At 41.5% G+C, this 15,714-nt stretch overlaps 1 protein-coding gene across 1 annotated transcript; it reads left to right on the forward strand.

Moving 5' to 3' along the window:
- Positions 1-14,417: 14,417 nt before the first annotated feature.
- On the forward strand, positions 14,418-15,347 carry LOC133832824 (uncharacterized). Its single transcript, XM_062263114.1, has one exon. It carries the CDS (start codon positions 14,418-14,420, stop codon positions 15,345-15,347), a length of 930 nt encoding a protein of 309 aa, XP_062119098.1.
- Positions 15,348-15,714: the final 367 nt, after the last annotated feature.

Here is a 15,714-nt window from a genome sequence, read left to right on the forward strand (position 1 = left end):
GACTCATTTATTGCCATGGAACGACGTCTCATGAAGGACACTGGTGCAAACATGTGTGGAATATATAATGTGCTACAAGATACAAAAAGGAGGGCCAACTATGAAGTGCGGTAGTGTGTCCGTGAAATGTACATGTTAATGGATGCTAGTACAAAGCTTCACCCGAGGGGGTATCGAGGCTAAACCAACACCACTCGTGAATGGTAACTTGATTATGCCAAATACAAGGACGCTAAAAGAAAGAATAAATGAGTATCTCAAGGCAATAAGAAACCACTGGTGGAAGCTCGTGTTCATAAGAAATGTTCACCACCATCACTACCAAGTGCCTCGCACTTGATCACTAGAAGTACTACCTAAGTACCTAGCGCCAAAGCATCCACATGCACCACAACTACTTTGATGCAACACACCCCATGTCTACACACATATGAAGAAGAAAAAATGGACCATTTCTAGTGTAACGCCTTACTTCCTTAGAGTCGTTACTAAGTGAGTTTAAAACGTGCTAATGGCTCGCTAATCGAGGTTTCAGATTAAAAGTGTAGCTAAACTATATTGAAGGTCGTTTAAAGGCATGATATATATAAAAATGTGATCATTCATAGAAAAATACTAAAAGTTAAACATTTGGGATCCTAAAATACTGTTGAGAAAATATTTACAACTCAAAATACATTTATGGTCGACTAGGGGACACATTCAAGTCTATACATAACATTTTCCCAAAAATATCCTTGGCCGTGGCAGCCAGGTAGGCCGAACATGTATCCATCGATCCACTCTCTCCATACTCATGGTTGGTCGACCTTTCCCTTGCCTTTACCTGCACCATAGAGCACCCGTGAGCCGAAGCCCAACAAGAAAACTCAACACAAAACAATTAACATATGCATATCTGTCAATCAGCATATAACAAAATAACCAACATGCTAAACACATAGCAGCCATGCCGTCCCAGGCACTTTAACAGGCCCTGGGTTTGCGATCTTCATCGTGAGGATGACTCCAACATCGTATGAGGGTCTGGCCCTCACGGCTCGCACTGTGCGTGCTCAACGCCATCCCGACCCCTTGCCATACTCAGCTTTGCACACCGCATGCAAGTGCTGCTCCTGGCCCTTGCCGTACTTGGCTTCCCACTCCATGTGCTTGACGCCATTCCCGTCTCACTTGCCGTACTCGGCTTCCTGCCATTCTCGGCCTTCGCCATTCATTCACAAATATGCAATACATAGCATAATATCAACAAACATTTAAACATATACTAAACATAAACAATAGGGCTATGCCCTACAATTCAATAACATTGGGCCATGCCCTACAATACAAACAATAGCGCCACGCCCTGCTCTATAGGTACAATAGTTTTCTTATCTGTGTCCCAAGCTTCCTGAGCACCACAATCCCGAGCATAGTCCTTTAACCTGAGCCTCGCTGAAAACCTACTCACAACGCATTAACAATAGCCATCCATCAAGTTCTAATCCAATAAATAACTTCGGGATATAATTCTAGCCTCCGAGACCTTGGATTCTACCAATTCGGGTGGTAAAATCCTTCTCGAGCCTTAAAATTACGGTTCCCGAGCAAAAAACCTTCAAACGGCCAACATCTTGAACTTGAGCCACGGCCCAGCCCCTTAAGGGCCGCGGCGCGCTCAAATCAGAGGAAAAAAGGCTTACTGGTTGACGAACCCGGGTCACGACGCTCCCATCCTTGGGTCGTGATGCATTTGGGCAGACAGATGCTTCCAGCCTCTTCAATACACATGGGCCGCGGCGCTTGAATAACAAGGCCGCGACTCGAGCCTCCAAACCTAGAAAATACCATTTTCCCTTGCGTTTTCCTCAAGCCTAAACCTTAATTTCATACTCCAAACACCACTTAAACTCAGAATTGAACTTGGATTCCTTATCTACACAACCTAGGCATCACATCCACCTAAGAACAACCCTCTAATCCTCACTAACACCAAAATTTAAACCAAGCACAACTAACAAGACCAAACCTCATGCAACCTTGAGTTCATAACATAATCAGGGAAATTCAACAGCAAGATTCAATTAAAGAACTTACCTCTACACTTAAATCAGTTCTTGAACTAATTCCCTGAGCTTTAAGCTTCCCAGTCCTCCAATTCACCAGCTCAAGTCTTCAAAGTTTCATCAAAATTCCAAACAACATGAGAGGGAGAGAGAGCCGTGAGATAGAGAGAGAGAAAGTCCTCTTCTGCTTTGTTCCAGTGACTTCCCAAGACTATAGTGAGCTATGTAATACCCCTGCCAAATGACCACACTGCCCCTTAAGCTTATCCTCAATCCCTAAGTAATCCAAGGGCAATTTAGTCATTTTCCAAATCCCGTTAAGTCCCCGAGTATTCCTATAAATCCTCATTTAATTCCAACATGTCCAAATCATTATTAAATTACTACACGTTAATCAATAAATCCCGAACATACATTACGCTCCCAAAATGCCCCTAGGCTCCTCCCGAGCCGGGTATTTGACCCCATTGTGACTTTCTAGCTAATCTACTCCCTAGGACTGTCTCAGATCGTGCATCACAAATATATCACCACTCACTTATGGTATAAATAACAATATACACAAATACAACACTTATGCCTTCAACGGGCTAAAATTACAAATATGCCCCTAATAACAAAAAGAGGGCCACATGAATATTTAATCCACCTAAACATGAATTTCTAATCGCATAATAATCATATTCACATAATAACATAATAAATAAATTATTTCCCTCCAGGCACGCTAATCAAGGCCCTAAGCCTTATTAGCAAATTTGGGACGCTACAACTATCCCCTCATAGAAGTTTCATCCTCAAAATTACCTGAATAACTTGGGATACTGATCACGCATATCTGTCTCCAGTTCCCAAGTCACCTCCTCCACTTTGTTGTTCCTCCACACTACTTTCACTATGGTGATGGTCTTGCTCTAAACCGGCTTCTCCTCATATAATAAATCTTGCTCTAGCTCCAAGTTCTCATAACTCAGCACGTGCGTAGAATCTGATACATATTTCTGGAGCATGGATACATGGAAAATATTGTGAACCCCTAATAGAGATGGAGACATCACCAATCTGTAAGCTACCTCTCCAACCCATTCCAGAATCTCAAAGGGGCCAACAAACCTAGGGCTCAGCTAGCACCGTACACCAAACCATTTCACTCCTCTCAAGGGAGAAACTCTGAGAAATACGTGGTCATCGAGTAACTCTTCTGGAAACTCTGGGAGGCAAGCATTGGAGCTCTAATCTTTTCAATAGCTTCATTGGTCCTCTGAAAAACCTTAGGACCTAAGTATCTCCTCTCACCCGTCTCATCCCAATGGATAGGTGATCTGTACTTCCTCCCATGTAACATTTCATATGGAGCCACTCCGATGGTTTCCTAATAACTGTTGTTGTATGAAAACTCAGTCAAAGGGAAATACTTACTCCAAGATCCCCCAAAATCTAGCACACAGGCTCGTAACATATCCTTCAGTATCTAAATCGTCCTCTTAGACTGTCTGTCTGTCTGAGGATGATAAACGGTACTAAATCGCAATTTCGTGCCCATAGCCTTCTACAGGCTCTCCCAAAACTTGGAGGTGAAGGTGGGGTCCCTGTCGAATACTATCAACCTCAAAGCCCCATGTAGTCATACAATTTCCTTCACATACAACTCAGCATACTGCTCCACAATATAAGTTGTCCTCACCGGCAAAAGTGGGCGGATTTTGTATACCTATCCACAATCACCCACACTGAATCATGTTGTCCCACGGTCTTCCACAATCCAACCATGAAGTCCATGGTGATATCCTCCCATTTCTACTATAGAATCCCTAAAGGCTGCAATGACCCCGTTGGCCTCCGATGTTCAACCTTCACCTGCTGACAAGTTAAACACTTGGCCACATAATCCACCACATCCCTCTTCATCACTAGCCACCAATACAGAGTTCTTAAATCTTGGTACATCTTCGTCGTACCCGGATGTAAAGAATAGGGAGTGGTATGAGATTCATCCAAGATCTTTCGCCGAATATCATAATCGAACGGAATGCAAATCCGACCCTTATACTTTGGTAGTCCCATCTCCGAAATAGAGAAGTCCGTAGCTGCTCCGGCTAAGACGCTCTCTTTGTGCCCTCTCAACTAGGGATCCTCCCCCTGTGCCCCCTTGATCCTCTCAAGGAGTGTAGACTGAAGAGTGATGTTGGATAACCGACCAACCACAAACTCTATACCCGCTCTAGTCATCTCCTCTGCTAACTTATCAGATATCTGCCTCGAACTGAACAACTTTCCTGGGCCCTTCTGACTCAATGCATTGGCCACTACATTGGCCTTTCCAGGATGGTATAGAATATCACAATCGTAATCCTTTACCAATTCCAGCCAGTGTCTCTGGCGCATATTCAGATCCTTCTGAGTAAAGAAGTACTCCAAACTCTTATGGTCGGTGTATATAACGAACTTCTCACCATATAGATAATGTCTCCAAACCTTAAGTGCAAATACCACTGCTGCCAAATCTTGATGCGTAGGCTATCACCTTTTCGTCTTGCATCAGTACACATCCCAAACCCTGTCTAGAAGCATCACAATACGATAAACTCAATACTGGAGCGGTGATCAGTCGCCACTTCAATTCATTGAAACTGTTCTCACACCTATCTGTCCACACGTACTTAGTCTTCTTTCGCATCAATTTGGTCAATGGTGTGGCTATTTTGGAGAACCCCTCGATGAACCGTTAGTAGTACCCTGCCAATCGCAAGAAGCTCCTAACTTCTGGTACACTACTCAGCCTAGGCCAATCTCTCACTGCCTCAATCTTGGTTGGGTCAACCAGAATCCCATCCTTAGTAACAATATGGCTCAAAAATGTTACTTGTGGTAGCCAAAAATCACACTTGCTGAACATAGCATACAACCTATGCTCCCTCAATCACTATAATACCAGGCATAAATGCTGCTCATGCTCTATCTCTGACTGGGAGTACACCAGTATGTCATCAATAAACACAATCACAAACTTGTCCAAATAATCCTTGAAGACTCTATTGATCAAATCCATAAAAGTTGCTGGGGCGTTGGTTAATCCAAAGGACATAACCAAGAATTCATAGTGTCCATATCTCGGGCGGAAAGCGGTCTTTGGTATGTCCTCCTCTTTAATCCTTAACTAGTGGTAGCCTGACCGAAGGTTAGTCTTAGAGAACATTGTCTTTCCCTATAGTTGGTCAAACAAGTAATCAATCCTAGGTTGTGGGTACTTGTTCTTAATGGTCAACTTGTTTAGGTCCTTGCAGTCAACACACATTCTTAAAGATCCATCCTTCTTTTTGAAGAACAACACTGGAGCACCCCATGGCAAGAGACTCGATCTGATGAACCCCAAATCCATTAACTCCTGCAATTGAATCTTTAGTTCCTTCAACTCAGCTGGAGCCATTCTATAAGGTGTCCTAGATACTGGCTCTGCCCCTAGCGCCAAATCTATAAAAAACTTGATCTCTCGCTGTGGCGGAAACCCTGGCAAGTCTACAGGAAACAAATCCGGAAACTCACATACTAGTATGGTCTCACTCGGTCCAACTGACACAACTCTAGAGGTATCCACAACGTTTGCTAGGAATCCTATGCAACCTTCCTGGATCAGATCTCTAGCCTTCAATGCCGAAATCATAGGTACTCACGGTCCACTAACTGTTCCCACCAATACATACGGTACCTCCCCTTCCGGTTCAAAAGTCACCACCTTGCGCTTGCAGTCAATCGTCGCCCCATAATTTGATAACCAATACATCCCTAAGATCATACCGAAGAGATTCATCGCTAACTCAATCAGATCAACAGACTACTCTCAACTGTCTATCTCTACTAGCAATGCTCTAACCCATCTCCTAGAGACTACTAGTTCCCTAGTCGACAACAAAGTCTAAAATCCCCTAGCATACAAATCACTAGGTCTACGCAGCAGATCTATCACTCTAGCAGACACAAATGAATGAGTAGCCCCTGAATCAATCAACGCAGTAAAAGAAGAACCAGCACTAAAAATCTGACCTGTCACGACCGAGGGGCTAGCCTCAGCCTCAGTCTGGGATAAGGGGAATACTCTGGCATGAGAGAGACTGTCACTCTGCTTCAACTCTTCTTTCCTGGCTTGTGGGCAGTCCTTATTCAAATGGTTGATACTCCCACAAATAAAGTAGGCCCTGATCCTGTACTCTCCTTGATGCGGTCATCTGCATCGAGGACACATTAAGAAACTCCTCCAGTTGTCTCCCCCACCCTGACGGCCACTGAAAGCACCCTGTGTCCTCCTATCTGAGCTAGGAGGAACGAAAGACTCTGGGCCTTTTTTCTTTTGCTCACTAGGGCCACTACCCCGAATAAATCTAGTGAAAGGAGGCATGATCCTCCGAGCATCATGCCTAGCAATTCCCTCTCTCCATTTATGATCCTCGACCCCCTCAGCTGTAAGGCCTTGTCCACTACCTGAGCATACATAGTAGTCCCTGGATCCAAGGCTATTTTTACATCACGGACGATCATAACATTCAACCCCAACACAAACTGACCCCTTCGTGCCATATCAGTCGGCACCAAATCTGGTGCGAATTTCGCCAAACGGTTCAACCTCAAGGCATACTCAGTAATTGTCATACGGTTCTGAGTCAAGTTGGTAAACTCATCAACCTTCGCAGCTCGTATTGCCACACTACAATACTTCTCATTGAAAATGTTTCTGAATTCTTCCCAAGTCATAACTACAATGTTCCTTCTCTAAGTTACCATGTAGCTGGCGTAAGCTACCCTCTCATTCCCTTCCATCCTCATGAAATCCAGGATAGAAGAAATCATGTTCATCCACTGCTCTGCCTGTAGTGGGTCTGGTCAACCCTCGAAGGTGGGAGGATGCTACTTTCTGAACCACTCTAAACATGTAGCTGGCGCAAGCTACCTTCTCATTCCCTTCCATCCTCATGAAATCCGGGATTGAAGAAATCATGTTCATCCACTGTTCTGCCTGTAGTGGGTCTGGTCAACCCTCGAAGGTGGGAGGATGCTACTTTTTGAACCTCTCATACAAAGGTTCCCGCCTATTCTCCACAACAGGCTAGACTGGCACTAGTGCCACAGCCTGTGGAACCTGCAACCCAATACCCTGAGAAGGGGCCTGATGCCTCAATTGTCGAAGCTCTTCTTCTATTCGGTGAAGTCTAGCTTCCATCTTGGCAAATAACTGTTGCCAATTCGGTGGGGCAGATGGAGGGTCCTAACCCTGGTTATCATCCTCGACCGTGTTACTGCAGAGTTTGATTGATTGCTGAGGCATCACAACAATATGTCTGAAATCAATGACGCCGCTCATCAGGGATGATAACAACATCCAAAACCACCTCCCAATTCACATCAACCCACCATAAACAACAGTCCACATAACACAGATCACATACAACAATCAAGAGGCCATGCCCTAACACCATGCATATGTCAATTCATTCATCATGCTCTATATAAAATAATTACGAAAACAGGGCATTTCACATGAAATTAAGCATATAATTTAATAATTACCAACCAACCTTGAGTTGAGTTAGTCACTGACAGCGAGCGTACATGTTTGATCAATCTCTAGGAACAATAAACCTTGGCTCGCTCTGATACCAAGTTGTAACGCCCTACTTCCTTAGAGCATAAGTGAGTTTAAAATGTGCTAATCACTCACTAATCGAGGTTTTAGATTAAAAGCATTGCTAAACTGTCTTGAATGTTGTTTAAAGGCATGATGTATATAAAAATGTGATAATTCATGGATAAATACTAAAAGTTCAACATTTGGGATCCCAAAATATTGTTTAGAAAATATTTACAACTCAAAATACATTTAGGGTTGACTAGGCGACAAATTCAAGTCTATACATAACATTTTCCCAAAAATACCCTTAGCCGTGGCAGCCAAGTAGGCCGAACATGTACCCATAACTCCATGCTCTCCACACTCTTGGTTGGTCGACCTTTCCCCTGCCCTTACCTGCACCATAGAGCACCCGTGACCCGAAGCCCAGCAAGAAAACTCAACACAAAATAATTAACATATGCATATCTATCAATCAACATATAACAAAACAGCCAACAAGCTAAACCCATAGTGACCATGCCGTCCCATGCGCTTTACCAGGCCCTAGGTTTGCAGTCTTCATCGCGAGTATGACTCCAGCATCCAAAGAGGGTCTGGCCCTAACGACTCACACTCTGCGTGCTCAACGCTGTCCCAACCCCTTGCCGTGCTCAGCTTTGCACTCCGCGCTTGTGCCACTCTCGGCCCTTGATGTATTCGGCTTGAGTTCTTAACATACTCCAGGAAATTCAACAGCAAGATTCAATTAAAGAACTTACCTCTACACTTAAATCTGATCTTGAACTGATTCCCTGAACTTTAAGCTTCCCAATCCTCCAATTCACCAGCCTAAGTATTCAATGTTTCATCAAAATTCCAAACACCATGAGAGGGAGAGAGAGTCGTGAGATAAAAAGAGAGAGTCCTCTTCTGCTTTGTTCGAGTGACTTCTTAAGACTATTCTGAGCTATGTAATACCCCTGCCAAATGACCACATTGCCTCTTAAGCTTATCCTCAATCCTAAAGTAACGCAAGGACAATTCAGTCATTTTCCAAATTTCGTTAAGTCCCTGAGTATTCCTATAAATCCCCATTTAATCCCAACATGTCCAAATCTTTACTAAATTACTACACATTACTCAATAAATCCCAAACACATATTACGTTCCCAAAATGCCCTTAGGTTCCTCCCAAGCTGGGAATTTGACCCCGTTGTGACTTTCTAGCTAATCTACTCCCTAGGACTGTCTCGGATCATGCATCACAAATATATCTCCTCTCACTTGTGGTATAAATCACAATATACACAAATACAACACTTATGCCCTCAACGGGCTAAATTTACAAATATTCCCCTAATAACCAAAAGGGACCCACATGCTTATTTAATCCACCTAAACATGCATTTCTAATCACATAATCATTAAATTCACATATTAACATAATAAATAAATTATTGCCCTCCAGGCATGCTAATCAAGGCCCTAAAGCCTTATTCGCAAATTTGGGATGCTATAATTAGTACCTACCCGAATGTGTGTATATTTGCATATACATAAAAAAAAAGAGAAAAATGAAAAATATGCATATGTAAAATGACCTTATGAAGGATAGAACCTTCTACCTATTAAAGTTCTAAAGGACAAGGCTTCACCAAACTTAGAGAAATAATAGTGTAAATAGTGTTTTCAAGAAGAAGGTTCAAACTCATTCTAGTCCTTGAATCCAATATTCGATACACAGTTAGAAATGAAGACTTACAACAACCTTGTGTTCCACAAAGTTAAAAGATAGGCTCACATTCGTTCTCAAAGAGTCATGAGGATACCCGCATCCAAAGTGTGTTTCTTCTCACTACCGAAGTAAAGAAACAAATTAATGCCACATGTGTTATGAAGACACCATATCGTGTAGTCTACCAGAACGCCTAAAGTCCATCTCATAGACTTCGGGCAAGTGTGGATGCCAAAAATTCAATTTCACATAAAGTCTCGACACCATATCCAACAATGAGGCGAAGGTGATGCGAGGCACTGCCTGACCAACCTAGTGAGCCACACGAGACACCCTGTCTCGCCCCCAGACATGCACGGGAGGTGCCATGTCTCGCCCCCTGAGCTTCCACTGGAGGCACTACCTCGCTAGCCTGGTTACCCTTGCGATATGCCTTGTCTCGCCCCTAGGCGTGTACGGAAGGTGACATATCTCACCTCTCAAGAACCCATGGGAGGCGTTGCCTCGCTAGCATGATGACCCACATGAGATACCTCGTTCCACCCCCAGGCACACACACGGGGCGTTGTGTCTCGTCACATGCACCACAAGCCTCTTTGAAGGGGCCTTTCCTCCCTTCCAAAGGTAAGTGCCACAAACGGGTCACATCCTTGCCAGTGGTTCCTCCAATATGTGAAGTCGAGAACCTCCTGAACATGCGTATGAGGCAAACTAGGGAAAACCCCACAATGATTTGGTACAAAGTCAAAAATGGTTGAAATGACTAAACATGTCATTCATGATAACCTATATAGATTTCAACACTTAAATGAGCTTATGGGAAAATGGTATCTTGGAAAGGCGATAACATTAAGTTGACGCGGTTTTTCACCAACAGTGGATTAAGGAATCCGAAAATAGAGATATTAGGCTTTTGCTAAACCGTAATTGTATAAATAAAAAAAATATCAAGAACGCTCACTCACTTTTTACGTGATTTAGTGGTTAAAATCCACCTAGTCCATGGGTCACTCTTATTAATCTATTTTGTTCTCACCATTAAATTTTTTGTAACAATTTCACTAGAGTTTTAGTCTACAAAAATTTCGACCCCGCTTCTGTCCATTCTCCCATGTATTTATAGGGAATTATGGTTGGACAGTTTTAGGAAATCGTGCATAAACATGGTAACATACATTTTTGGGTAGCATCCCTTTTACATAATTCATTAATGCCTATTGATTCTATGCCCACAATATTGAGCAATAAATACAAAATAATATCTTAGCATTAATGAGCGTATAAGGAATTTCTAAGTCTTTTGAGATCCTTCACTGTGCGTCATGAATAGGCTTCTACGATATGAACACCTCTTTTGAGCTGGGTATCGAAGAACTAATCTGAACTGACATGGGTAATGTTAAGAGATTCACGAAGGCAATCTGGATGTCGTGCATCTCGAACTAAGTTATTGGTACAAAAGGCAATCTAGAGACTATCTGGTTGTTGTAAGTTGTCAAGTTTGAGTCGAACTACTTACTCTAGAGCTAGCAAGATGCTCTATCTGTACAATTTCTTCATACGCTTGTCTGCCAGCTGTACCCCGTGCGGAGTAATTCAGCTCATAGTTTTGGGGTACAACATTTTCCCCCAAGCTTTTGCTCATACATGATGTCGCCTTTGACATGCACAGTAGGGGATTTTTGGCTCCTTTTATGAGAAAATGTGCCTACCCACTCACCCGAGTATGGGAATAGGCTCTTGTTCAGGATTCAAGTACTGTGACAACTCTTTTGTCAACTTTTTGCTGCCGCTTTTATTTAATTCAGGCCCTTGGGTCTTGAACTAATCTAATCATGTGGCCAAGATCGGTTCCCAAAGTTTATGTAAGAATTGGAGAACTAGTGTAATATCCGCTTTGGCTAGTAAGGGTATTATGGTAAATTGTATGGCATTATGCGTTTTATTATAGGAATTATGATATGCATAAATTATAATGTATGTTTATTTATGTATTTTGTTAGCAGTCCACACACATTAGTTTCTTCAAGTGTTAGGTGCCAAAGTGTAATAGAATTGGTGAACTGGGGGCCAAGGTAGAATTTTGGATTTTATGGTAGAAAGTGTAATTCTTAAAAGTTGAAGCTATTAGTTTTGGATGGAAATTACGATAAAGGGTTTTAAGTGATAAGTAAGGATTAACTTAAGGATAGGAGCAAAAAGGTCATTTAGTTTTACATGAATTAAGTCACATTAAATAAATCAATTAATTAGTGAAATAGGTTAGAAATCGTATTATGTCAGATTCTGGTTTTGGGAGATAGACTGAAGAAGGAAAATGACCAAGAGCAATCTCACGTTCTTGATTTGGGCTTTGTGAAGGCTTGACGTTGAAGAGGATAAAAAATCTAGGCTATTGAAGGGGATAGGAAGTTCATAGGCGACATAGATTGGAGTTTTGATCTGAGGTTTTATTTGTAAGTATTCACACCTATACTGTTTAAATTTTTTGGCAATCTAAGTTTTTGATGATCTAAGACTACTATTATGTTTGTGGGTTGATGAATGTTTAATCTAGGTTTAGGAATGTTAATATCTGGACTTATGGGGTCACAAACATGCTAGGATACCTCTTTTAGGGGTTTGGGTTTGAGATTTTACGATTAGATTCAATTTCCAGGTTTAGAAATCACACTGCAACTTCTATAAATAGAGGTCTAGCGCGACCGCACCAAGCCCTGGCAAGACCACGCTGCTCAGCTAGTTCGGCCTGGCTATCTGTGAGCGCGACCGCGCTAGTTTCCCTGAAACATGACTTTTGAGGATTTTTATCTGTTTCTAGATATAAGTTTGTAATTGTTGGAACTTCATGTAGAGGGGTTTTATAGTCTTTCTTAAGTATTATGGTGATGAATTAGTTTTTTTTAAAAAAAAAAAAGAACTTTAGTGGATTTAATTATGGTTTTCCTTGGTTTAGGTTTTTGAAGCATTAATGTTGTATGTTATGTTTAGGCTCGCCAAGGATACTTGAAGAGACGCGTTAGGGTGTGTGTGGATCGCTGCTACATTCACGCAAGAAGAGTGGACACCTGCACGCAGGGTGTATGCTTGACGTACTCTATGGTATAAATTACTTACGTGATATGTTTATATGATTCATAATATTTTTAGTGAATGTTATGATTAATGAACTTATGTGAATTGTTGTTATGTTTTGGTGTATGTGTATGTGATGGTTGTTTGGCATGCTTACGTTTAAAATGCATGTCTACGTTATGAAAATGCATGTTTATGTTACGTTAAAAAAATGCATGCTTAGTTATACGATGCTTGTCCAATTCCATTTGAATTACATTTTCTTTCATGAGATATGATTTATGTTAGATTACTTTTATTGCTATTGTTATTGATTTTAAATTCTCGATTAAGGTTATGGGGTTATGTCCTATACAGCTCTTCTTGCTGGGCTTTGGCTCATGGGTACTCCGTGCTGCAAGTAAGGGCGAAGAAGTGGTTACAACACAATAATTTGGAGAGCTTTGGCGGAGGGTGTACATGTCAAGGATTGGGCAATCATAGGGATCAGGCTTACTTGGGAAACTTATTAAGTGTTTATTTTAAAATGATATTTTTTGTTTTATGAATTGGATATTTAAGTTGTTTATTTTACTTTATTTATGAAAACTTTGAAACTCCGGAGTTTCATTATTTTAACATTTAAGTGGTGTTTATGAATGATTTTATAAATAATAGAGTATTTTTATTTTAAAAATACTTATGGTAATTGTCAAGTTAACACTTCAAGAAATTGGGGCTTTACAGTTGGTATCAGAGCCAGGTTTTGTTTCCTGTAGACTATCTTGACATGTACTATCGTCGGTGAAGACAAGCTCGACTTATTGCACTATAAGCTTTACTTAAGTTGGTTTGGTTACGTGATTATTTGCCTTACATGTTTTAGTGCCTTATCTGCATGTATAGAGTATATAGCATGGTTTGTGTGCTTAGAGTCCCTAAGGGTCGTTTGAACAAGATGCAATGATGGAAGCTAGCAAGAATGATAAGAAAGGTATGAAAGATAAGGATGCAGTGTTTTGCACAACGGAGTATGAAGAGCTTAGTGGACCATTGTGTGACGGTCAATAAGCGCATTCAGGAAGTAGTATGGGAAGGAGGACTACTAAGTTGCAAGAAGAAGTATGAAGTATTCAAAGATACAATTTCATCAAATAGGATGCTGGAAGAACTTCAAGTTGTGTGGAGGCATGTACAAGACAGAGCTCGGGAAGGTGCTAAGTACAAGTGTATGCTTAAGGCCTTCGTAAGACAACAAGGGTTCGCAATGTCCAACAAGCCATCTAATCATGGAATGTTACTAGAGCTGTTAGATAAGCTCAAAATTTCTTTTGCTGTGCATATGATGTGGATGTAGATGTTTCATTGTAAATAGATCGATTTTAGTTGATTTTTGTTCTCACTTTTTGGGTTACGAACTTTTGTGAATGATGGATGTTTCTGAATATTTTGGGCTTTATGAATAAATGAAAATTAGTTGTTTGATGGACTTAAAAGTATGTTTTGGTTTCTGATTTGAAAGAGTTACATTAAGATACATTGTTGGTTTCAAGCAAAAATTGAAAGCATGGCTTCTAGAAGATTAGTGCGAAGGAATGCTGGGGTGAATCGCAACCTTGACGGCCAACGTGTTGTGAGACCCAGTACGCGAGCTAACCGTAGTGATAACCCTCCACCAACTGATGGGGCAAATAGGCATGAGGAAGATCCTCATATCGCCTACCAAAGGTTGGAGGCGCAATTTATGGCCATGGAAGAAGACATGAGGAAACAGGCTGAGGAGTTAAGGGAACTGAGACAGCAACAAGCTTAGCCAACATTATTGATCAGAGACATTCAACAGTCTATAACACTGATTGTAGTAATTCCTGATGTTTGCAATCATTTGGAACCATTGTATGAAAGGTTCCGGAAGCAACATCCTCCAATGTTCGAGGGGAGTGCTAATTCGTAGAAGGCAGAGCAATGGATGAGCATGATGGGGTCCATTCTAGACTTCATGCCAGTGCAAGGAAATGACAGGGTAGCCTGTGCAACTCACATGCTGAGGGACGATGAAAGAATCTGGTGGGAAGTTATCTCCCAGGCAAGAGACGTTACTGCAATGACTTGGGCAGAATTTCAGCAAGCTTTTAAAGACAAGTACTACAATGCAGCAATACGGGCATCAAAGGTGAATAAGTTTGCCACCTTGACTCAAGGGAACATGACAGTGACAGAGTATGTACTAAAGTTTGATAGACTTGCCATGTTCGTAGGAGATTTAGTGCCAACCAATGCAACTAGAGTAGATCGGTTTGTTCGAGGTTTAAAACCTATGATAGCTAAAGATGTGGAGATTGTATCAGTAGGGGGCAACATTACATATGCCCAGGTTCTGGAAATGGCTCTCATCGCTGAAAGAATGGAAGACAGAACTTGGAAGGAATGTGCTACTAAAATAAAGGCAAGGAAGAACGACTCCCAAGGTCATAATGCTAATGATCAGAAAAGGAAAGGAAGTGACCAGGCAGGCCAATCAAGCCAAGATAAGAGGGCCAAAGATAATAAGGGAAATCATGGCAATGGTAATAAGGAATGGGTACGGTACCTAGAATGTGATAAATGTAAGAAACGTCACCAAGGAAAATGTCGGGCAAACTCGTGCTATGGTTGTGGCAAGGAAGGAAACATCAGGAAGAACTATCCACAGAAGACTCAGGAAGGGGTTAAAGAACACCACAAGAAGGATGATAATCTGGTTCCAGCATGTGTGTTCGCTCTCACCAAGCCTCAGGCAGAAGCAAGCACTTTCGTGGTCTTAGGTCAGATTTTTATCGCTAGAATTGATTGTCATGTTTTAATTTATTCTGGAGCCACTCATTCTTTTGTTGCAAAGAGAATATTGGATAGATTTAATAGACCTTAAGAGATGCATGCTAAGGGGTTTGGGACCATGTTTCCAACCGAGGAGGTGGTAATATCTAGGAAGTGGTTTAGAGCTTTGCCTTTGAGGGTAGATGATAGGTGTAACACCCTAAACTCCAGGGACCGTTACGGTGTGCATTTTAAACAATGCTAAACTTTCTAATCTAGTCATTTGGCCATAATCGTGTAACTAAGTATGATTAGCGGTTTAGGGTTAAATTTTTTGGTTAAAATACAATGTTTTACTAAAACGTTTACTGTATACATTGGGATCCCAAAAATATAATTTAAAGGTTAATTACAACAAAAGATTTACAACCAGCCGACCTAAGCGGCAAAATAGGGTTTAACCCTAGTTCCTTTTTAAA

Source organism: Humulus lupulus, chromosome 4 (genome assembly GCF_963169125.1).
Source record: "Humulus lupulus chromosome 4, drHumLupu1.1, whole genome shotgun sequence".
NCBI lineage: Eukaryota > Viridiplantae > Streptophyta > Magnoliopsida > Rosales > Cannabaceae > Humulus > Humulus lupulus.

Bases quoted from the DNA above. Each gene is read 5' to 3' on its own strand.
- LOC133832824 (XM_062263114.1), top strand. From the start codon at position 14,418: ATGGGGTCCATTCTAGACTTCATGCCAGTGCAAGGAAATGACAGGGTA.